Source organism: Lagopus leucura, unplaced genomic scaffold (genome assembly GCF_019238085.1).
Source record: "Lagopus leucura isolate 7727_CA_CO unplaced genomic scaffold, USGS_WTPT01 Super-Scaffold_73, whole genome shotgun sequence".
Classification (NCBI taxonomy): Eukaryota; Metazoa; Chordata; class Aves; order Galliformes; family Phasianidae; genus Lagopus; species Lagopus leucura.
Window position 1 is genome coordinate 627,290 of NW_024962252.1, and position 25,308 is coordinate 652,597.

General features: G+C 40.7%; 1 protein-coding gene across 8 annotated transcripts in view; it reads right to left on the reverse strand.

The window, feature by feature from the left end:
- Nucleotides 1-25,308, reverse strand: part of KLHL29 (kelch like family member 29) — a 402,070-nt gene that overhangs the window by 146,513 nt on the left and 230,249 nt on the right. For 6 of the 8 annotated variants that reach the window (XM_042882351.1, XM_042882324.1, XM_042882360.1 and 3 more), the window contains one exon: nt 1,168-1,281. The exons of the other annotated variants lie outside the window; for them this stretch is intronic. In XM_042882351.1, the coding sequence (XP_042738285.1) occupies nt 1,168-1,281 (114 nt within the window). The remainder of the gene's footprint in view (nt 1-1,167; nt 1,282-25,308) is intronic. 8 annotated transcript variants of the gene reach the window in all.

Below are 25,308 nucleotides of genomic sequence, written 5' to 3' on the forward strand. Positions count from 1 at the left end.
AGTTTTGAGTTCAGCCCATGGCCAAAGTAGCTGTTAAGGATATACGTGCGGTTTTTAAAGATGCAGCAATATCCACCCAGTACAAGTCACGGGGCTGGGCGACAGAAAGAAAACTGTTGTGTTAAGAGAGGGATGTACTGTAATAGATAGAAAACCTAAGGGAAATGGACAGACCGGTAAGCAAGAGAAACTGAACGAGGTGTCCTGCAGTAAAACCTTATTCAAGAACCTGCTCATGGGTGGAGAGGAGAACTCATCTACCTTACAGTTCCCATTACCAGGCAATTCTACCATGACACAGCTTTGTTTTTCTCTTTTGAAAGCTAATGTGGGAGCGGTGAGAAGGAGGATAATAAAGTTAACTCATAGAAAAAATGTTGTTACCCTGCAGAGAAGACAAAAGAAATCTTAGCTTCCTTTCGAGCTGGAAGCATCATTCAGTATTGCCATCCTAACCAGCATCCAGCGAAGACCAAATGGGCAGTGCGAGCTACGGAGCAGCCTCCAGGCAAGACACATCGCTTAGCAGCAGGGTGCTGGCTACATCGATTCCCTTCTTCAGAGGATTTAAACACAACCTCAACCTTGAGATTAATGACAAGTGCTTGAAGAAACATCCAAGTGCAGTCAGGTCCACGTCTCACACAGGCAGAACTCTGATCCCAGCTCTGAGTAGCGGGGCTTCTCACTGCAGTTTGCGAGCTGCTGAGGCAAGACGTACTGGCACATCCAGCATCTTCACCCTCCCCTCCCCCACACATCAACCACATAATTCCTGGACTAAGCATTTTTGCCATTTCATTCATGTTATGCTATGGTTACCTTCCTAAATAGGGCTGATGGCCAAATTCCAAAGCTCTAACAATGCAATGAAAGATAACTCCACGCCAGGTATGGGTCTGCTGCTGCTGTCTTGGTAATCCTCTTGCATGTGGGTTTGGGGAGGCAAGAGGATGGATAAGATTATCGAAAAGGAGGGAAAAAATGGGATAGAAGAAAGCTGTGAACTGACCATAATGCTATCTTTTTGGTGGCTGCAGTGCCCAGGACAACCATCGCTCTCCCACCAGTTAGGTGCCGGGAATGAATTTAAAGAAAAAGTGCTTCATAAATGGCAGTTGGCATTCTGTCTTGGCAAATCTCACCAGCAGAAGGTCAGGTACTCACCCAGCTGCCTTCGTTTCTCAGCGAGAACATCAGAGACCGGAGCTGAGGTATGGAACCGAGGTCCCGGCTGCGACACTTGCTGCTCCAGGACACCAAGGACATCAGCGCACGACACTGGGTTCGAGCACAGAAGCCCCACTTTAGCCTGAGCTGAACCTCCTCTGCTAACACGGTCGGCATGCAGATCAACCCCAAATCAGTGCGAAACTACAAACGTAAAAGCATCTCACAACGGAAAAAAAAATGCGTGACATCAGGAACAATTCAGCAGCACGTACTACAGAGAACATGCACTACGCAACGCAAGGTCCTGCAGGGATCCTATGGCAGAGGCAGATAAATCCAGTTCATCATAAGTGTTTTTTGTCAGAGGGCAAAAGGAAACATGGGTAATAATGGAATAAGTGCTTGTCAGACCAGAATCCCAAGGGCGTACAAAGGATGTAACCCTTGTGTGCTAGCAAAGCTACTTGAGAATGACCTAATGGCAGATCGCTTGAAAACTAAACATTTATCTTGCATGCAAATGCTGGCCATTGATAGGGTCAGAAGTCACGCTCCTTGTGGTGTTTTTGTCCCAAATTTCCCATGCATTTCATTCTGTTATCTAAACAGGACTCTCAGTTTCTTTCTGGATCGGGGCCTAAAGCATTAGGAATAAAAAGAGGAATATTAAAAAAAAAAAAACAAAAGCGATGTCACTTTGGGCTCCAATCCCTTCATTAAGATACTTCTATACAAGTCCCCTTTTGCTGCATTGGACGCTGACATTTTACATTCAAGCCCTGTGAATTCAGTGCTTCAACTGTAGTACACACTCCTTGGCAGGAAAGTGCATGTTCTCTGCCTACACAGCAGGCACATTAAGAAAAAACAAAACAAAACAAAAAAAGAAAACCCAGATAAGCCTGTGACTGCTGAACAGTGCTGCACGATATTACTGATTTATTAACTTGGCTTGATCAATAAGGCTATCATCAAGGGCACATTTAGTTTGCACATAAATTTCACTTTCTAACAAGCACTTCTGCGTGCTCACTTTGGTTTCCATAATCTGATCCAGGTCTCAGGAAGCCTTCTTTAAGGAAGAACAGAGAATTCTTTTTCTAAAAAAAGGATCAAAGTACACTCAGTTGTCTCTCAAACAAAAGGACAGTCAGTACTGTAGGAACAGCATGCTTACCTTTCCCAGCAAAAAGAAAAATAAGCTTATAGGTCCAAATTTATTGCTGCCATAAGTTCATCAACATCAATTGAGCTATTAAATGTGGCTGAATCTGGCTCATAGCAATTTAAAAACCTCAACTTTCTTTGAGAGTCTTCCATCAGTAAGATGCTAATTTAATGCATAATTTAAAATCCGCTGTCCTTTAACATTTTTACAGCATTTGTAAATAATTTAGAAAGAACTAAAAATCCTTTTAGGTTCATAAAGCTGCCCCCCTTTTTCTGCTACAAAACAACAAAGGCTTTCCAATCGAGAATATATTTATTCTCTAAATCTAAAAGTAAAAGCTGCAAGAAAGATGAGGAGAAACTGATTTACAAGATAAAACAATTAGCTCTGGGATATGTACATTAAGACTAATAAATTTCCCATCATGTTTTAAGGGAGTGGAGGAGGAATCTCAGATCTATTAGGTTTTATTCAAATTCTACTCAAACGTTCGATTAAAAGCATCTTATGAAGGTAAGTGATGCAGTCACTAAAATAAAGAAGTGACAAAGGGGATTAGAGAGCTGCATCTCTCAAAGACGATGTACACTTGAATGGTCACACTTGAATAACCCATCCCTTCCCTACACACAAGATAACATCTACAATCTGCCCATTCCCGTAATTGCTTGGGTCTCGTTAAAAATATATTTCACAGTAAAAACGCTAACATAATATACTACATTTCCTTTTAATCCAACATCACATATCTCAATGGTTCTTATTAAAATCTTTCGTTCTGTGCAGGCAGATGAAAATGCATTTTAAGATTCAAACAAGTCTGTGCAAAAACAGCTCAAGCCCATCCATCTCCCAGTTGGTTCCTCAAGGAAGCTAAACATCCAGCAAGCTGCTCTGACCAGACGTGACTGGCAGGTCCTGGTTGGGGATAGGAGGCCTCGAGGTGCAGCCCTGCATACATTCAGCCTCAGCTCCACTACCACAAGAAGTTCAGTGCAAGATTAGGCAGCGGTCATATAATTTGATTTACAACAGAGCGCTAACATATGTTTCTTTTCTGGAAACACAGCCATCATTTTCCTCAATTTTTGTGGTTTTTAGGTTTGTTTCAAAGCATTTGTGCTCATTTACTTCCCACATCTCCATGCTACTAGAAGGAAGCTGTCCAGTTTTCCTTTTTCCCTTCAGCAGAACTGATTCGTAGACTAGCATGAATGCTTCAGCTGCCTCAGCCATCATCCTTCTAAAAGATTAATGGCAAACACATCACATACCAGGCTATAAATCTAGCAAATGGCTATTAGACATACTTTGCTGTCCACAGCCACACAATTTAAAGTAAAACAGATAATAGTATAGCTGTGGCTGCCATTACAAGAGACCTGCCACTTATTTTTTCCAGGCACTTCACTCTTATTTTTGGGGCGTGAATCAGATGCTCCATCAATATCACTGTGCTCATAGCAATTTGTGATGCTAAACAGTCCTTTGTAGATAAATATAAATGGATAAGCTTAGGTCCTACTTCAACTTTCTCTAACAATTAATAGTTTTACATTCCTGTATTATTTTCTCCTTGAAGATGAATTTTTTTTTCTAGGTGTCTGTTTTTGCTATTGGACTCAATACGATGAGGAAATCCAGCAGTGGGCTTGGGCAATGGCCCTATGCTTCTCAAAATCCTCTGTATAATGTCTCTTCCAAAAAGTTTACATTTGTAAAAGCATAGAAACTCCCACTCTCTTTCCTCCCAGGAAGTTAACACATAATAAACCTCCTCTAAAAATAATCTCCCATTTCTCACAGAACTTCAGGGTTGCAGGGAGGAAGCGAAGGGTTATTGTGAGCCCTAAATAACGCAGGTTGGTTCTGTAAGCCGTGCAGGGACAGGCAAGCTAAAATTAAATGACCTTCAGTAGGGATACCTCACCTATAACTGCAAGCCACAATCTGATCTTCCTAATTCTCCTCCTCCACTGTTGCGGAAGCTGCTCTTTCTGCTGGGATGGCTGCAGGGCAGGCAGTGCCCTTGAGACCCCTCAGGATGAATGTGCTGGGGAGACCTGCCCAGGGTCTTTGCAGATAATACCCCCTAAGAGGCAGCATGGCCTCTGCTGAACTCGCTGCTGCTTTCAGGAGAGGTAAAGGGAGTTTCATCTGATGCTTCGTGCCAACTACTGCCTCCAGGAGTCAGACAGAGCCTTGATTTGCTATAACAAAGAATCAAGGAATCATTTCCATTCTACAACAAATAAAAATCTCCTTTCCTACCCATAGACTGCGTCACATTAACTTCAGGTCCGGGCTTCAGGCAAGCACAGATTGTGCACCAAACTATCTGTGGCTTATTAGAACAAAACAGAACCTTGATTTTTATTTTTGTTTTATATTTGCTGGATTTGCATCAAATCCAAATGTGGATCACATGCTGAACTCATTCATACCGACTCATTGAAAAGGACCTTACACCCAACACCTACCCAACACCACTGCCTCAGATAGGGTCACAAATTAAGACCCTTTGAGTGGAGACACAATTACATAAATAGATTCATACATATGTTTATATGCTTCCTTCTAAAAAGAAGTTTCCTTCTTAAGGGAGTCCAAATTCCATGTACCAAAGGAGAAAAACGAGAGAGAAAATCCAGCAAACCAGCTGAGGACCTGCTTTTCCAGTGCTGCATGTGATTAATTACGTGATTTATTTTCAATGACTGGCTCAATCAATCCCGATCAAATTAACAAAGACAATGATCAGAAATACCAGCGAAAACACAATACAAATGATTTGGTTCCAGGGGATCCAATCAAATGAAACAGGATTAAATTAACCAGTGATCGGATTAAGCAGAAGTTGCTGTATGAAGTCAGAAACGTATCCATACTGTGGGCCATTTGCTGTAAGGTTGACATTTCCAACCCTTCACAGAGCTCTCAACAGAGTTTAAATAAAGCTGTTTTTCCTAAACATTGCAAAGGTATTGCAGTAATTATTATTATCCATGTTATTATTATTATTATCCATGTTATTATTATTATTATTGTTTCACAACATCATCGTATCTCAGTCTCTGAAACAGTAGATGTTCTCTAGAGAAAGAATTCACCCATATACACACTCACTGAGCCAGCAGACTGGAGGAGTCTGCAGTCTGTGCATGACACTGGGATCAAAAGGTGACAAAATATCAGGGTACAATAAAGAAGAGAGAAAAACCCATTGAATTCTTCAATGTTAGTAAAGCGCAAAGACGAAAAAGCTTCTGTTTAGCAAGGAGCATTAATGAGGATTGCCAATGATGCAGCTAGAAATGTAGTTCTTACCTAACAAGTAAAAGTAAATGCAAGTATCACAAAAAAAGTACTTCCATTTGCTAAGAACCAAAGCCTGAATCAGCCAACAAGGTCACAGAGCACTGCACACAGACCTGAAAATGCCTTCAGATCACCCTGGTTCAGCTGGACCCATTAGCAGACAGCTGCAGAGGGACTTTGTGTCCAAAATCAGGCAAGAGAAAGGCTGGGGACATCAGGAGCCAGCTTATTAGGAAGCAAACAGGAAACCGTAAATGCTGTGTGACTAAAACCAAATTAAATTCTTGCCTGTGTTTTTGTTTTTCACTAAGAGAATCCTTTAAAAGATAAACTGTTGGGATGTGGAGAGGTATCCTGTAAGGACTCATTCAGCACTTCACCTTCAGCACTCGTGAGGCCGCACCTTGAGTACTGTGTCCAGTTTTGGGCCCCTCACTGCAAGAAAGATATTGAGGCCCTGGAACGTGTTCAAAGGAGGGCAACAAAGCTGGTGAGGGGTCTGGAACACAGGCCATATGAGGAGAGGCTGAAGGAGCTGGGAATGTTCAGCCTGGAGAAGAGGAGGCTCAGGGGAGACCTTATTGCTCTCTATAACTTCCTGAAGGGAGGTTGTAGTGAGCTGGGGGTCGGCCTCTTCTCTCGTGTCATCAGTGATAGGACCAGGGGGAATGGTTTCAAGCTACGGCAGGGGAGATTCAGGCTGGACATGAGGAAGTATTACTTTTCAGAAAGGGTGGTCAGGCACTGGAATGGACTGCCCAGGGAGGTGGTGGAGTCACCGAGCCTGGGGGTGTTCAAGGAAAGACTGGATGTTGTGTTGAGGGACATGGTTTAGTAGGAGCTGTTGGGAATAGGTGAACGGTTGGACTGGGTGATCTTTTAGGTCTTTTCCAACCTTAGTGATTCTATGATTCTATGATTCTATGACTCTCAGTAAAGCCATTTCAGGATGCTAGCAGTCCTGCTGGTGGGCGCTGTGGTGGGAGATGTGACTTGCCACACTCGTGGCAATGCCCTTTACTCCACAGCCACCATGCTGTGTACTCTATGGGCTAAACAAAGTCACGATGTTTCTTCCAGCCTTCCATATCCCAACATGGAAGGGACCCACAAGGAACACTGAATCCAGCTCCTGGCTCCACACAGCACCACCTAAACTCCAAACCATCTGACCAGCTCCATTTCTTTGTGAGCTTGAAAAAGTATTCAGAGAAATATTCCTCCTCCTTTCCTTCCCACAACTTAATCTTTTATTTTCCATTGTCAACTAACATGGTGAGTGTATTTTAAAGCATCCTCTCCTCCTAACCAAAAGACATCCCACGTTAAGGATGCATCATTTTTTCTTGTCCCCTTCTCCTTCTGCTCCCTTAAAAACTCCCTCATTTGTATGTGCAGATTTTTTCTCATGTGCTGCCTTGCTTTTTTTTTTCTTCCAGTCTCATTGCATCTTTTTTCACGAGTATTCCCAGTTTCATTTTCTTGCTTAATTTTCCCCATGTCTCTATCTCTCTCCTCACCCTTTCTATCACACTTCCTCCTAAGTAGAATGAGAACCCAATTATACTCCTGTTAGAACTGAACTTTCAAATCCATCATGTGCTAGTGGGCTCAAAATTAGGCAAATAAATTCCCTCAACCCTACAAATTAAATTGAGTCTTTGCATATGTTCTTTTAAGAGCACAGAGATGTCAAGTATTCACCCAGCTGTCACAAAATATGATGAGCAGGCACTTTGTATTCATACAGATTTTCTAAATCGTTTGTCAGATTTAACAGAAATGCTAATGGATCCAAAAGTAAATTCTAATCTATCCTAAATATCTGGTTATTATTTGTATTATAGTAGGACTCAGAATTGTCAGCTGAGGATCAGGGCACAGTCTCCATGCATTAGGCATTTAGCACACAAAGATCATCAGGATGATATGCAGGTGTTATTTTGCACTTGCTCAGTTTTTCTGTCGTTATTTTATAACCAACACCCTCCTCACAGGTGTACTCCACTTCATAGAAGTACCATCAGCTTATGAGCATGATTACCCAACGTGTCTGGCTATTGAAAGCCAGGGTCTTAAATTTGCTACTGTCAACACCTTTCTCCCAGGTGTAAACTTCGAGGGGAAAAAAGTTATCATGAAGGTCAAGCTTTGCTTATGCTTTGTCAGTCAAAGCTTGTGATCAATGTGGGGCTGATCAGGACATCACACAGTGCATGTGCACCCACTCTGCAGGTCTGGTGCATCCCAAACACATAGCATTCTCCATCCCAGCACTAAATGACAGTACAATCTTATTGCACAGCGAGTCCAACACAGTCAGGGAACCTGTGATGTGATGAACATACCCTGGAGACTTGTTCTGTACATACTGTCGTGGCTGTTTGTCTAAAAACCTATTAGGGCACTGCTTAAAGCAAGAGGGCAGCAGATCCTGGCTGTCAGTGATAATCCACTGCCAAAATCAATAACGTTGGCAAGGTTGCTTCATGGATATTTACGATCAAAGAGCACATTTTCCAAGAATATATTGTCAGTTCCATTGTCTTGGCCCAATTTCAACTCCAGTAATTGCATTTCTGCCTGCCTAATGTGCTGCTCGGAGGAGACACGGGGGCCCTCACGTCCAGTCCCACATCATGCAGCACAAGTGGACGCAGCCTTCCCTGCAGATATTTTACGGAGCAGTTCCTACCCAAAAAGCTCTATGATTTGTAGAGCAGGGGAGGGTAAGGGATTGTTGTGGGTGTTATTTAAAACGTGACTTATTTGGCCCTGGAACAAGTCATCCTGAGGCAGCTTTTAATTTCCTTCTCTTTCATGAGCAAATCTGCACATTTAAATTATTTACTAAAGGTTGAGCTAGGTAAGGCAGTTTGTATTTTTTTTTTATTCCACTAATAAAAGTGAAATATCTCTAAAACGTGAATGTCTACAGCTTTTCAATACACAGCTTGAGGGAGTTCAAGCCCTTTCTGATCTAGCTGTGAGAGCAAACTCCAACAGCAAACTAAAAGTCTGCCTTCCTCGGTGGAATAAAACTCCTGTTTACAGCAGAACACGGCATAAAATGGGAGGTTTTAAACTTGTGACATTTCCATGTCTGGAAAAGCTGTCACTTGCCCAGCACGGAGCCCTACCTTGAGCTGTAAGCCCATGGGCCTCAGTAGCATTAGCCCAACTGCAAGAGTACCACAGGGGGAAAACGGCATCACTAAAATACTTTAAAAACCTCCCCAAGTCTTTCTCACACTTCAGAAAACAGAAGTTTCCCCAGTGGTCAGGAACTCCTCTTTCCAGCTGTACGTGCTTGCAGGCTCACTTTTCAGAACCCTCCCAGCAGTGCCCAGCTGGCTCCTGCCTGTTGGAAACCCTGGCTCACGGTATTTGGGGAGAGATCTGTGAATGCAAAGTGAGAGAAAGCACTGTTTGCTTTTTCTTTCTCTCTCTCTTTTTTTTTTTTTAACAGCAGTTGGATATTTTTACCTCAGTTCTAAAGAGGGAGCAACTGCTGGAAGCTTCTCAGGCGTAGGAACTGTTAGAATCTCTCCTATAGGTATAGCTTTGTGAGCCACCCTGATGGCACTCCCTGCCTCCTCTCCACCTCCCAAAGGGACCATTCGGAATATGTTCAAACAACTGCGTTTTTAATCACAAAGCGTGAAGCAGATTTTATATTGAAATGTGAAACGATTACCAAAGAAAACAGGAAAAAAAAAAAAAAAAAAACCACAAAAAACCAACAAACCAACCAAACAGAAAAGCAGGCATATAAGGAAGAGTAATAAAGCGTGAGTGCATGAATGTATTCTGGAGCATTTACATATGTCAGGGGGAGTGGAAAGAAGGTGAGCGCAAGATGGGAAAATAAGAGCTGAGATGCAAAGTGACAGAAGAAAAAAAAAAAAGCAGCAGCTGTGGCAGAAATAAGCAGCCAGGAAAGATGCTGCCTTGCAGATAAGCAAAGTCTCTGTGTACAACACGGGGAATTTTTAAATGCTCAGCTTTTACCTCCGAACATCAGTGGGGTTATTCTAACGAACTTGGTAAGATCTAGGGGCAGCCGTTAAGCGATGTAATACAGGCACCTCATTTAGGTGTCATGCCTACTGCTCTCCGTCAGCTGTTAGAAGCTGGAGACTGGCAGCCTGGATAACAAGTGGGCTAAATTACTCTTCGCTCTCCGGAAGGTAGGAGCCATTGTAAACTCTCTGACTGTGCCCCCATGTGCACTGCAGCAGAACCAGAGTGAAAAAGGGAAGGCAAAAAAATGACAAAGAACATCATCCAGCTATATTACAAGCAGAAGAAAGAAATTCAGGAAGTCTGTGAAGAGAATGATGACCTAAACCTAAGAAGACGAAATACTGGAAGTTAAATTATCTGTGCAGGAAATTTAATGTAGAGAGATTCAAAAGAAAATACGTTCTATGGAGCTGCATCCTGGTGCATTTAAAGGGGAAAAAAATAATAAAAATAAATTAAAAAGGGAGAGCGTAGGAAAGAGACATTATTTTTGTTGTTGTTTTGGAGTATCTAGTTCCTAATTTAATCTTAATCCACTCTGACATTTATCCTCATGGATAATTCAGTATACAAATTTAGGGCAGAAAAAGAATTCATAACAATAATAAAATAAGAGCTGCTTGCAAGGGCAGTATCAACAAAAATTGCCCTTGGGTAAAAATAGTTTCTAGTGCTTTGTGTCCTGCTCAGCTTCAGGCAATATATCAAGATCCTAGGAACTACTTTTTTCCCCTTGTGCAATCATTTGTGGCTCTCATCCAGTCTCTGATTATGCTAATTGCATTTGATGGAATTTGTATGTACTCTCCTTCGCTCTCATCTCCTCTGAACATACACAAGATGCATTTTTAATTTTTAACTCTTCAAAAATATATAAATAAAGTAACTTTCTCCCCAAGGTTGCGTAGAAGTCAATCTTATTACTAGTTCTAAGCAGCAAATGAACAGCCTTTATCACTAGCCAAACAAATAACCCTTTCTACATTAATATGTTGCAACAAAGCTTTAGTTAGTGTGAGAGGAATGTCATAATGCACGAGTCTGCATAACACAGTCAGATCATGTCACCCCAACACAATTTAGTTTGCATTAAATTAAATCCACCATCCGAATTGTGACTTTAATAAAAAGATATAGCCAGGTTGGGTAGATCAAGAGCTGACATCATTTTGAGACAGACACTCAAAGAAAGAGCTGAGCTGTTGGAAAACCATTCCCAAGGGTTAGCCATAAAATCCAAGACATAAATTTCTGAATAGATGAACACGGTGGGATTTTTTTTTCTTTATTTCCTTTTAAAATTCTTCTTGACCATGTAAATTGACATCAAAACCCACTTGATTTTGGTTAGTCTAGTATTAGATGTGGAAGCTGGCAGCCTAGCCCACGGCAGGCGGTTGGAGGTTGATGATCCTTGAGGTCCCTTCCAACCCAAGCCATTCTATGATTCTGTGATAAGACAAAATGACCAGAATGACCTCTACCCAGGTCTCCTGACTGTCATACAGCTGCCCAAAGGCAGTGGTGACTGCTTTATTTCATACTTGCTGGAGATTGTCCTAACCTCTACGTTATTCTTTAATTGTAGTAACTGATAGCTAAAGAGAAAAGTAATTGTGAACGTCAAGGACTTGCTTCCCCGCCTAAACCAAAACTAGGCTAGCTTTTTGTTCTTTTTTTTGTGTAAGTGAATTTTAGTTCCCAACTGACAACAGCCCTCATCCTGTTGGGAGTAATCAGAAACAAAAGAGAACCCTTCCAAACACAACTGTGACAAGTGAAATAGTCTAGGAAGGTGTAAGTTGTAAATGCAGTGCAGAGGGACACAGCCAGGATCACTGTCCATTTGGAATGGGGACTGGAAGGGCCGTTGGTCACACAGGTCCTCTTTATAGGTCCATCCGATTCAACTTTGAAAGGTGCAAGGAGAGTTTAGCAGCTCAGCTTCCCTTTCTTTCAACACACATGTACCCAAACACGTTGGTGTGACATCTAAATGGGAAAGCCAGTAGCCATTATCCTGTATTACTGCTGGCCATCTTAGAGCCTTCCTAACATTGCATTAACTTTTTCCTACTTTCTGAGTTGTTTGTGCAGGTTATTGATGTCCATGTTAGATCCGGAACCCCTCCTGTGCACTAATTAGGATCCTATAAAGGCATCAGCCCTTTTAAGATAGGCTCTCTGAGCCACCTGCTAAGAGGGAGAGCTGCTCTGTGGGTGCTGGGAATGCTGCCACGTGAATCTATCTGCAGGTAACCTGGTTTTTCCTCCTGCACCCATTCTTCGTTCCCAGCCATGTGCAATGAAATGGCTGCAAACCACTCCTCTTCCAAGGGTGGCTGCATGTCACTGGTAAAATGTATGTCATTCATATGCAGAACATTTTAAAAGTAACTTTTAAAAAAAGAAAGAGAAAAAAAGATTTTTCAAAGCCCTTGGCATCCTCAGAATACTCTTTAAGTGCTGCAGGAATTAAAAGACATAAACCATTCATAATAACAGAAACACTTCTATCCACCTCATGTCTGCTGCTACCTAAATTCTTTGTGATACTTCAGGCACAGTCATTTTATACATATAAATTTTAATTAAGAGAAAACTTGGCTGAATACTAGATAAAATTATTTGTTGTATAGTATGTTTGAAAAGTAATGCATCATTCTAATAGATTATTCAGTGGATACTTGCAACCAGTTATAGAAGTGTCTAGGTAATGCAAAAAAAAAAAAAAAAAAAAAAAGATTAATCGAATAATTTATTTGATGGACAACGGCATTATTCATCAAATACATTATTCAGCTGATAGTATTCAAGCAGTACTAATTAAAAGCAGAAAAGCAATTGCCTTAAAGTACAACTCATTCAGATCCTAGTTTTGGCTCCATTAAGAAAATGGAAGAGATAGGAGGGCTGTGCAGGGAGTTTTCTCAACACAAGCTGTAGGTGGCCCAGACATTCTTTGCGTTAAAGCAGCCACATCAACCAAACGTCAGAGGGTTGTTTCATCAACCAAAAATATCTGTATGACAGTGTCAGATTTACACCTCTGACTGAACAACTTGCCCACACTGGGGCTGAGTTTGAACATCCTCAGCTGTAAAGGCATTTTAGCATGTGGAATAAATGAAACGTGCGTATGTAATTTGTAATCTGGAGGGAGGATCCGACTTCGTACGTTCTCCCAGAAACTCTCTTACCTGGGAGCTCCCAGATAGGAGAAAGAAGTAACCTGACATCTTTGCTCTTCTGTTTCCCAAGCACTTTGCAAACTCTCTTCTATCTAATGACTAATGCCCATCATTACCCAATAAAATGGTTTCCTTACCCTGCCTGGTGACGCACCATGTCTACGTCCTATCATGCTGCAGGACCACGTGTGTGAGCCCAAGAGCATTAAATAATGTTTCCACAAGCTATCCAGCCATCGAGCATGCACAAAACAGGCTGTGCAGCCTTTATCTTGTGCTTAAGCACCACGGGGACATGCTGGAGAAGCACCTGTGCTTCGCAAACATCAGCTGCTTCTGCTATGTTAGCACAAACAACTTCAGATTTTTTATTTAGCAAGCAACAAGGAATTTATGAAGAACATTAGGCTTTAAGAGCAAAAGGCTGACAACAGATGAGTCCCATCCATTGAGGGAATAGGTAAAGACCGTATCTTATGTAGCAAGTAATGACCTCCTAGCAGCATACAGGAGTGGAGAACTGCTCATTATCAGATGCTGTCCTATAGCTCACCCAGGCTCCCTCCCCACAGGCAGGAAAACCACCACCTGAATAAAGCCAGCTTCATAATCGTGGCAGAAGGCACATTTAAGCATAGGCTGCATATGACAAAGAATAAATACCATGCCAGGACTTTATAGGTATAATAAACATTTGTTACGTTCCTGTCGAATATCACATGGAAAAGGCAGTCATAACGGTTAGGAAATAAAGACCCTCTTAAAGTTTATTAGGGTTCTAAAAATATTTTTCTATTTAACCAAAATTTTTCTCCCTTATTTTGGGGGAGTTCCAGGATCATTTACGGGCAATACAGTTCAAAACAGTAAAAGAAGTTGGACCACACTGAGTAAGTATTAACTGGAACCATTTTGCTTGTTTAATTTACGTTACCATTTGCAGCGGGGCTTCTTTTACTGATTCAAGACACACGTTCTACTTTAATCCTCTGCTCCTTTCTGGAAGGAAGCAGATGAACGTGATGAAATGCAATGCAGATGATAAATTCATGCCACTTGAAAAGTGGCAAATGACATTTGCTGGTCTCTCGGTTCCCATTTCATGATTGATATAGAACTATAAACAAGAAAATAAGTACTGTTAAAAATCCTTCCATACAGTGGCAAGTAGGGTTTTAATGGTGGTTTGCCTGTGCTTATTAACAAGCCATGGCAGTTGCTGCACACTGATCAGTAACCGTGTAAGAGCTCAGCCTACTGTAGAAGTCCTGAGTCTATGTACTTTCAATTTTAGAGCATAACCATCATACGCTCCACAAACCAATGAAATTTCTAATAATACAAACCAATGATGTGTTAAATTGAGACACTTCTAGCTTGAATGCCAAAAACTTCACTATGATTTAAAGGATTTGTGCTTACCTTTCTCTATCAATTTACTGTTAATTTGCTACTATTGGAGCAATTTACCAAAAGAAAAAAAGAGGTAATATTTTATTTAATTTTTAATACCAATCTTGGTCATTTCAAATACATACTGGAATGTCATTTATCGCACAAAAAGCAATACGACAATTCAAGAGGAGCTGGAGATGGCATGAGAAAGAACTATTGAGAGGGAGCAGGCAAACTGAAATCACTTTGCAAAATATCTGAGTTTAGAAATAGGAGGCAATCCTCATTAGTCCTCTGTGAAGAGGGATTAACAAAATTTTCCATCAGGGAATGTTTCCTTGTTTCAATTGTACTCAGCATTGCATGTTTTGTTCCTTAAGTACTGTGCAGCACTGCCACAGTCATGATTATCACTGTACGTAGGCTGACACAGAAGCTGTACCAAGCAACATGAGAACGTCCTACAGACACATTAGCTTTTACTAAATATGCCTTCAAATCTGCTTCACCCCGACTCCTCGAGATGGCATCTAAGCATTTATTTATTACTTCATTTGCACTTTATACCCAAATCAGACATATAGCAACATTTTTTTTCAGCATCCTGTTCCCACTTTCAACTCAGATACAAAGACAAATTGTAATGACCTTGCATGAATCACACTGACGTCACGCAGGCTCGGCTGCAGAATAATTATGAAAGCACTTTTCGATCTCTGTCTCCAGGAGCTCTCTGTTAGTCCCTTAAAATCTTTGCTACATCTTTCTACTCTCCAGCAGGATTCTGGGGCAAATAGAAAGTCACAGCTTGAAAGAGAATAGAAACTGGTCAGTGAATGCAGGCACCTGTAATAAAGAGCATTTAAAATTGGCTTTGTGATTAAACTATTGCTTAGCCAGGTTAGATTTGGCCTTCAGCAAATCAAGATACACTGCAATCACTGTAATGCTTTTGCAGTAGTTACACTTCTAAACAATTTGAGAAATTTCGAGCTCTGTTGCTAGACAGGAGCAGAGCATAGCTCAGGTCAGACTGATCCCTAGTACAAAGCTGCTGAAAAGCAGCAGCCTTATCAAGTACAGATCTGACCCTCAGATTTCAGGTACCAGGCTAGGAATTGATACATTAATTGCCCTACATGAGGGCCCGGAGCAAAAGCAGCTGCAACAGCTAGATGTTAACTTTGTATTCCAGAGCAAAGAAGGAAAGATTCCTCTCCTTCAGTGTCTGCTACTGAGCTTCAGTTAGCTGAATATCATCACGCTTAGGCCACCTTCTTCCATGCCAGATTCAATGCACAGCGGAGAGAAACGCTAACTGAACATTTCAGAGCTCATTTGCAAACAGGAGGTGCTAAGCATCTACTTTGCCCTATGGAAATGGTATTTAACAGCCTGTCCTGGAACTTTGTTCATCCTGTCTACACTTGGTCAGCATCCTTTGTTACCACTTGTGTCTGATACGTCTTGTCTTTCTGTTGTGCCCCTCTGAGAAGAGCCTCTTGTCTGTTCTGTACCCACCCAATAGGCAGCTGTACACAGCAGTAAGAGCTTTCCCTGAGCAAGTCTGAGCCAAACCCAGCTCCTTGAGCCTGTCCTCATATGCCACACGCTCTACCCACCTGAATAATTTAGCAGCCCTTCACCAGCCTTAGTCCGTGCATTCTGTGCACTGAACTATTCTGAGCACTGATCTCTGAGCAGAAAGCAAGCATCACTTCCCTGGACCTGTTGGCTGCAATCCTGCTAATGAATACAGTCAGTATGTAGCTTGCTTCCATTGCTTTAGGAGTGCACTTGTTGGGTAACATTCAATTTGTCCTCAAGATCTCTACTGCTACCATGACCTCTAAAAAATGCTCCTAAGAACCTGTCACAGGTAGGGCTTTATGCCATGATCACAGCCCTTCAAGACTGGCTGTCCAATCCATTTTCCACCCACCCTTGGTACAAGTATGCAGAATATACTTGAATTTGGAAGTACAACTCCTATTCGCATGCAAGGATAGTGCAGGACATGGTCACAAACCTTACTGCGATCCAAGGGAATGACTTCCACTGCTTTCTCATTTACAGAAGCAGCATCTCATCATAGAAAACAGTGAGCATGGCACACTTTGCTCTTGGTAACTCCATGTTGATTGTTCTCAGTCATCTTCTTTTCTGTTATATGCTCAGATGGGGTTTCTAGGAAGATTTACTTCACAACCTTCTCATAGACGTCTATCACTAAGGTGATAAGAGAACTGTTTCACAGTAAAGCTGGCTCAAGAGCTCATACAAATCCATGATCTCATGGACTTGTGTATGCCCAGGTGGCTAATTGACTTCTACATCACCCTTCTTCCATCATGGGTAGTACTTTAATCCCCCAGTCTTTGCAACTAGCAAAGTTGCTTGAGAAGGAGGTAAATAGGTGAAAACACTTGGTCACTGGTCTTGACAGCTACAAAGATCCCAATGGGTTGGGAGAAACCTGAGCAGGAAAAAATGCATCACCACCTCTCAAAACCAGGTCATTTCTGGCTGTGAATTTCATGGATGGGTTGCATTTTAGGTGAACTATCAGATCTTTCATGAATTTTAGATACTTGTTCCACAATTCCATTGAAAGCTCTTTCAAAAAGAGACATAATTCTGTTTGCTGCTGTACCTACACACATCTGTATTTGTACACAAAAATGAACCGTGATCAAACTACACTTCTTTACAGCAGATATTCCTTCTTGCTCAGTGACAAATTTGCAACTATCAAAGCATCCATTTCCTATCAGTTTCTGGCTTTCATTTAACACAACATTTGAGCTTCCTGTATTGTATTTGCCAACTGCTGCATCTTTAGAAACATAAAGAAGCAGAGGAAAAGCCAAAAACAGTAAATTGCTGCACTCTCACTGTTCCTAAAATTCTTTTGTCTTTTTTTTCTTAACACCAAACAGTAACTTTCAGTACTTACAGAAAGGAAAGTGATGTTGATTGTCTATTGCCAACAATGATGTAAGAGGTTTAACGGCATGTTTTACCTGCAGCTAAATGCCAAGATTTTTCACAAATGAAAGCTGCCATTTTTCAGATGTTAATGTTTGTATTTTGACAGACATTGCTCCAGATGAAAGTTCAGTCACAGATGTATAAACTTCTAAATAGGTCTTGCTTTGTTAGAAAACACAAAATTTGCCACGAAAGAAGCTCCTCTGTTGTAAAATTTATATCAGTGACAATGCTGGGAAACAAACTTGTGGCTGCAGTGCCATCCAGCAATTCTTTCAGTTTTTTAAAAACGTAAAACTTCTTTTCATTTCCAAGGAACTTTTCATCCATCACAAACACCCAAAAATTTCAAAGTGACTTTGAAATAAGAACAGCCACATGTATCAAGAAAAAGAAAATCCTAACGTTCTTTGAAAGAGGAAAGAAAAGTCCTTATTTCCAATGTCTTTTTGTGTATTATCTTTTTTTCCCCCCCCTTACAGAAAGCTATCCAGGAACATGGGTGTCTTGCTCAGTGGTGATGCCTGTGATGTAGGAAGAGAGAGAAAACATTGAGCACTTACGCAGAAATAACCTGAGATATTTCTTTGAATGCCTTCCACTCCTTTCATCAAATATATTTCCCCCCATCCTCCCAGTGGACTGCCTTACAGCAGGTCTTGCTCACTGCACACACACACCCAGCTGCCCTGACATCCCTCTGCTCTTTTCATCCCACCTCTGTAGTCCAGCTGTGAAAATGAGAGCGGAGAGACTTGGACGTGTGTGTGGATGTCTGTTTGCTGTTATAATTTGTTTGAAAAAAATGCTAAGCAACCAATTCCTGGATTAAACCACTTTGGGAACACTCCATGCCATGTGGACTCTGAGCACCTTGGCTCAGTGGGAAGCATCTTGGAGCAGGGAGCAGGCAGGAACACGGGGCTTAATGTGGCCTGCTTTGCTGGGCTCTGCTTGCAAGTGCTGAGATTTCCTTGAGCTCATCATCCTCCCACAGCCAACCTGACTGCATGAACTTCATCATAATATGACCTGGAGCTTATCTTGTTTCTTTTCTCACAGAGATGAGCAAACTTCAGATACAGCACAAGTTCACAAATAAGTTTAAGCTACCTTTGAAGTCGCCAGAACATAGTTTGGCCTAAAAGTTGATTACAGAGATAGCTAACACCAGCTCTGAACTAGGGAGGGACATGAACTGTTTTAGATAGTAATGACTTTAGATTGTAATTGTGGCACTGATGGACATGGTTAGTGATATGGTGGTGACGGATAGGTAGTTGGACTGGATAATCTTAGTGGTCTTTTCCAACCTAATGATTCTATAATTCTATGACCGCAAATACAAACTACCGATTCACTTTCTCCTACTCTGCTTCTCTGTTCCCTCCATCATAACTTTCGTTGTTTTGAAGACTTTTTGTACACTTTTAAGCATGTTCTGAACTCTACTTCTTCCCTACCTTTAGTTAACAGTGCCCACTGAATGCCCCAACTTGTCACACAGAGTCACAAAGAACTGTAAGGGTTGGAAGGGACTTCAAGAGATCCTTGTGTCCAATGGCTCTGCTAAAGCAGGTACCTTACAGAAGATCGCACAGGTAGGCGTCCAGATGGGTCCTGAATATCTCCGTACTGCAGACTCTGCAACCTCCCTGGGCAACCTGTTCCAGTGCTCCAGCAGCCTTACAGTACAGAAGATCTTCTGCATGTTAGTAGGGAACTTCCTATGTTCAAGTGTCAGGCCATAGCTCCTTGTCCCATTGCTACGCACCACCGAGAAGAGCCTGGCCTCCCTCATCCATTTGCCTCCCACCTCCCTTCAGACATTTATGTAAACATTATTCAGATCCCCACATCCAGAACTGAGCATTTCTGGGTGGCATGGACCCTGGCTGTGCCCACTCATTGGGTATCTGCATTGGACAGCATTCATTTACTGCAGGAGAACCACCACGATGGGGAGCATTTAGTGACCAGGTGGGTGTTTTTTCTACCACAGATGCTCAACTGCAGCATCATGGGAAATTTCCAAAATGTTAACTGCTGTTAAATTCTAGAAATGCTTTAAATAATATCTCTGTTTGTAGAAGTTCAGCTTTATTGGTGGGCTATGGAAACCTGATGGGTAGGCTTAAAGCTGTCTGAAGTCATAAAAAATAAAATAAAATCTTGAAACAAACACGTCTGTGGGTTCTCATTAGAGCCCTAACAAGTGAAAATCCCGTAGTGTGGGCACATCTGAGGTTGGGGAAGACACAAAGGAAATGCCCTGTGAGCACAGGGGCCATTCAGGCTCTTCAGAACAACCACGGTGCTGAAGAAGCTGAAAGAGTCTTATTTTAAGAAGCTGAAGACTTACTGCACTGAGCTTTACAATGTCCTCCTAAGCTGAAATGACAGAAGGGCAGATAGTTTATGCAGTGTGCAACTGAAGACTAATTCAATGCCCCAGATTCCTCGCTGGTGCCATTTCAGTGTCTTCAAGGGAGCTATTCTGCCAAAGGTACTGTGAGAATATTTTTATTTCGATAAAATGGCTACTTTGCTGGAATTAATTCCGACAGATGTTTTAGCAATTACAAAATCACTTAACTAATTATCTCAAATACCTTTTTGGCCATCTCCACTATGATAAACACCTGAAACAAAATTATACTCAGTAAACTGCAGTGGGATTACACAAAACCTTAGCTACGGGAGAGACAGGATGGAAGTTAGTGCTTGGCACTTAATGTCATCAGCATTATAATGATTTAGCTAGAGTATATATAATTTTGTTGCTGACCTTACATTATTATATAATTAAGGTAATTTAAGTAATTACTTGCTAAAAAGTCTAATTTTGTTCATCAACATAAAGACTCTCAAAGCACAGCAATATGAGGGAATTAGATTCCAATACAGCAATTTGGGGAGAATTAGAACAACCACTGAACAAGTGAAATAGGAGTAGGCAGTAAAATAGGAAAAGTTCCTGAAAACTGGCTGGTACTCCCTGTTCTGTCAGACATCCCCTCGAACTTCCCACTACTCTAAACATAGTAAGGATTTTCTGGTCACATTGAAAATATTCACTGCAAGATTTGTAACTGTAAACTTCAAATTAGGAAGCAAAGAAGCTAAAACTCTGTTTCAGTACAGACAAACAAAGCTCTTTCCTCAGAGGATGCTGTAATCACAGCAACTCTTCCATTTTTGCCTCTCTCCCCTTCAAAACAACATTATCCTACAAGACGCTAACAAATAAATTAACTCTTTAATTGAGTACACTGAGCATGCAACAACCTCAGTTATTTCAAGCCATAAGCTCATCCCTAAAATCAGACATCATTCCTGCACAATAATGTAATTTTAAACCACAGGCTTTTTCCTCTGGAGACGTCTCATTACAAATGGTCGTATTAAACACTGATATATTTTGCAAACATATCAAGGAAGAGTTTGATGTGAAAAAAACATTACATTTGAGAAGCTGCAGAGAAGTTTTTCTGACCTGCCCATTTATTTGCGTTCAGATGCTGAAACAAAATTCTGATAACAGAAAATAATTTATCCAGCTTTAAACCTTGCTGGCTGTTGTTCCTGGTGCTGTTTTGAACTGCTTTTATGACAGGAAAAAAATGCAGCTGCAATTAATCAATATTTTACTTAATTAATAACTAAGAAATTGCTTGAATATATTACTGAGTTAATTATTTGGCAGGCCTACGAAACGTGTTAATTAAAACTTTAAGTTACAAGAAGTCTACAGAAGTATTTAATAGAAGAAGCTACACGTGGAAAGGCTACTTTTGTACATCAAGCAGCTCTGCTATATTAACAATACAAACTTTCAAAGTGCTTTATCTGTAAAGTATAGATAGACTACAAAGCCCAAAGACGTTGATACATACAATCTATACGTTTTATTTGAGGGAAACAACTTTCAAGCACTCTCAAGAACGTGAGGCTGATGATTTTAAGGGACTACAATGATACTGTGCCAAACAGACCAAATGCAAGTTTTCAAAATGATATTTCAAAGGCATTAAAGAACCAAGAGTGGAAAGAACTGCCTAGTTCAAACGCATCACTGCAAGCAGAGAACCTCAGCACTGACTGCATGTGTGCGAGAGAAAAAGCATAAGGAGTGTTCCAAAGTGTCTCCAAAGAACACAAAGGCATTCTGGAAACAAGTTATTGCCCAGACTTCACAAACTCAGGCAGAAAGGGATGAAAGAAATTCCTTCACGGGCATTTGCAGAGGTTTACTTGTTATTGCTGTTACTTCCATTTCAACATCAACATGCAGTTCTAACTTGAGTTCTGTTAAAAACTCGTGCATCAAACCCCGAAGAGCGAGACAATGTAAGCCAACTAAGGTAAGACCAAGTATTTCAAGGATTTAACTTGAACTTAAGATGCTTAATTTTCATCAAATTTTCTGTATCAAATTACTCTTTAAACAATCTGGAGATAAAGACATTGAGATTTGAAGTGAACACCTTTAGAGTTGCTTTGTCATGTAATTGAATTAAAGTTTTCTTCCACTTACAAGGCTTTCTGTAATTTACTCTCTTCTGCTACCAAATGTTTTTAGCTTTGCTACATCAAAAAAGAGTCATATTTCCAAACAGACTCATCACTGGAACTAGCTTGATTATCTATGCTAATTAGCTGTGCTCAATCTTAGGATTTAATACCTTGTGTCTAAAAACGGACACTCTGCAATAAAAGTAAGTATGACTTGCATGGATGACAGTTTGCAAGAAAGCATTTGTTCCCAGGGAATAATGGAACAAACATGGAGCTTTATTGCTTAGATTTTTGCCAGTATTTCTTCTGCAAAGAAAAAAAAAAAAAAAAAAAAAAGAATAGTGATTAACACCTTCTATTTCCTTTGTTTGTTTACTTTTGTCAGGTTTTCCTTGCAGACATGGTATGACACTTAACAGTATGACACTAATTTGGCTATCGTATCCTCGAAACTGCATTGCACAAACAATTCAGTACAATTCAGTCCATAGCTTAGAGATCTTTTCCTTAGAGGGCTTCTTCAGAGGCTTCCTCAAACGCTGCAGTTTTTGGCTCCAATCTCTAACATATTTTGTCTTTCACTTCCACCAACACTAAAAAGGGGAAGAGGAGGCTTCATCAATGCCTACTGCAACTCTGCAATGGGAAACATCTCTTTCTTTACCATAATGGACAAAGACATGATGGAACCAGCTGCTAGAAGATGTAGGAGTTTATATTCAGATGGAGAACAAAGGGAAGGTTTTGACATTAATCAAACTGCCAGGAAAAAACAGGATCCCCAGCCATGTCATTGGTCCATCAAAAAGAATGAGATCTCTTCCAGGATCACAGAGTGAAATCCTCTGTTATTTCAGCAGGTAATCATGCTCACCATTTCTGGCCTTAAGCTCTATGAATGTATGGAGGAAAAAAATCCCCTATAAGTTAGTCAGAGCAGTTTTGAAGAAATAAAACACTACAAAACAAAACAAGGCTACAGAGATATCAAATGATAAAGGGAAAGTAATGAACTGGAAATAGCAATGACTGGCTTGAGGAGAATTCATCTCCAAGTGCATTTAGAGAGGGTATGTGATGCAGCAGAGAGGAATGAACACCAGGAAGCATTTCTTATGTGCTGTGCAGGTAATGAAGCATTGCTACATGATGGTCAGAGATGCTGTGGGGTCTCCTTGGAGATGTCATTTGTGGCTGCATGATGGGTACCCTGCTCTGGGTGTCCCTGCTGGAGCATGGGTTGGACCAGATGGACCCAGAAGTCCCAGTGAACCTCAGCCATGTAGTGACTCTGAGATTCTGTGTAACAGCATGACTCATATACTCCCCCATGTATGAATGCCATCACCTGAGGAACACGCAAACCTCCCAGAATCTTTCTGAATGGCCCAGCCCTCCTACGCCTGGATGAAAAAGTGCTTTGAGAAACACAACCAGGTGGTATGGCTGCAGGTTTTATGTCAGCCCTCTACAAACACTTTCATTCAGGTAAATAATAGAAAGCATTAAAGATATCAATGAAAAAAACATCTGTTCAACCACATGCAGGCTAGGTTTTCAGTGTGATGGCATAAATGTGCTCATCTTTCTTCAGAATTGAGTCACATCTTGAGGAAGTGCAAAAATAAAATACAGTAAGCAGGATGAAATATTTTTCAGTCATGAAACATTTCCATTGCACCTTACTACCTGGGAATTCGCTGTATGAAATATGTCATTTCCAGGAGTAAAATAAAATAATATGACAAGATGAGAAAACGATTGTTGTAAAATATTTACTCCCATCCATGAGCACGTAAGCCTTCACTGTCCTTGGTGGGGATAAATTTGATATCAGGCAACTCGAACAAAGGGTGCATCATACCCACCCGTGTGAGGAAGCCATCTTCATGACATATAGCTAGCATGTCTGCTGATGCTGATATTTTCAGCTAATTCTGTGTTCCTCAACTGATCTGCAGCTTGCTTATTTGGAGGTATTAGTATCCTCTCTGTGGCTTCCAGGCGATTTCCTGAAATTGTGTTTTTTATAATATTAGTGTGGTAAGACTGGCATGAAATAAAACCCTGACAAGCAATCAAAGAGGAAGTTATTTTCTAAAGGAGTTTCTCTGGAGAATCGGGTCAAAAGCCTACCTCTAGCCTTGAATATTTGGAAGACATGAAAGAAAGCTTTGTTTTAGAAGCTCAGATGTTGACACACAAAGTTGATAATTGTTTTCTCTTTTTTTCTGTTTATTGCTTTTGAAGAAATTCAGTTTGAGACCTGGGATGCATCAAAGAAAGTTGTGTATTTGGATGAGCTCTGTTTGATGGCAAGAGCTTCTCCTTATCAAATCATCAAAACAGCCCGGAGTGAGAAGGTAGCAGAAGCCTTCTGGAACAGAGTAGCAAGCGTCACAGAGGACAATCACAGGGCAAGGAAACTCGACAGCTTTAACATTCCCTCTTTTTATGTGTGCACAATTAGGGAGCTAAATGTCACATGTGTATAGAGCAAAGACGTCTGATCCAAAACTCATCAAGTCAATATAAACATGTCCTTTGACCTCAAATGAGCTTTGCCTAAGCCCTCAAAGGCTCAAGCCCTAATGAGTTAGAGCTTTTCCAACACATATGGATAATCTTCCAGCTGGGGGTAGTGGAGGGCAGTTTCAAAAGCTTTCACATTGGTTCTGATCCATCAGCGAAGATTTTTTTTTAGTCAGACACAGAGGCAGCTTTTTCTGTTATCTCTAATGTAAGGGAAGTCTTTTGCAGGAATATCGATACAAACCAACCTATCAAATTTGCTAATGTAAGAACCTAGGACAATGATGATGTGCTTCCCTGTTATAAAATTGTTTGCAGCTTTTGTTCTGTTTCAGAAAAGGCCTTATTCTGTACAGACATTTATTAAAACCTATGGACACTGACTATGGAGTGAAAAAGGACATGCTGTCTGCAACTTCACTGCCAGGGTATGGAATGACTGGGCTATTTTGGTTTTCTTCCTAGTCTTCTATATCTCAAAAACCAGGAACTACATTCCCCAAAACAACAACATCAGAACATCTGGCCCTGCATGTGGCAAAGGGGGTGAAGATTCATGATCCTTGAGGTCCCTTTCAACCCTGGCCATTCTGTGATTCTGTGATCTATTTTTGTTGCATTCAAACCTGAACTGGCTCAGCTTCCATCAGACAGTCAATGTCAGGTTTCAAACCCAGTCAACTTTAGGGGCATTTAATGAAAACACTGTTCCAGATATTTAGCCAATTCTTCAGTCACTACAGCCTTGTTCAAGGGAGAACTTGATAATAATAACAGACAAACAAATAATAAAAACAAACAAACAAAAGTAATACTTAGCTGGAAAATAAGGACTGGTGACTTTATAGTTATATATTATATATAGTATAGTTATATATAGTTATATATATAGTATATATAGTAGTATATAGTATATATATATATATAGTATATATATATATAGTATATAGTATATATATATATATAGTTATATATATATATATATATATATAT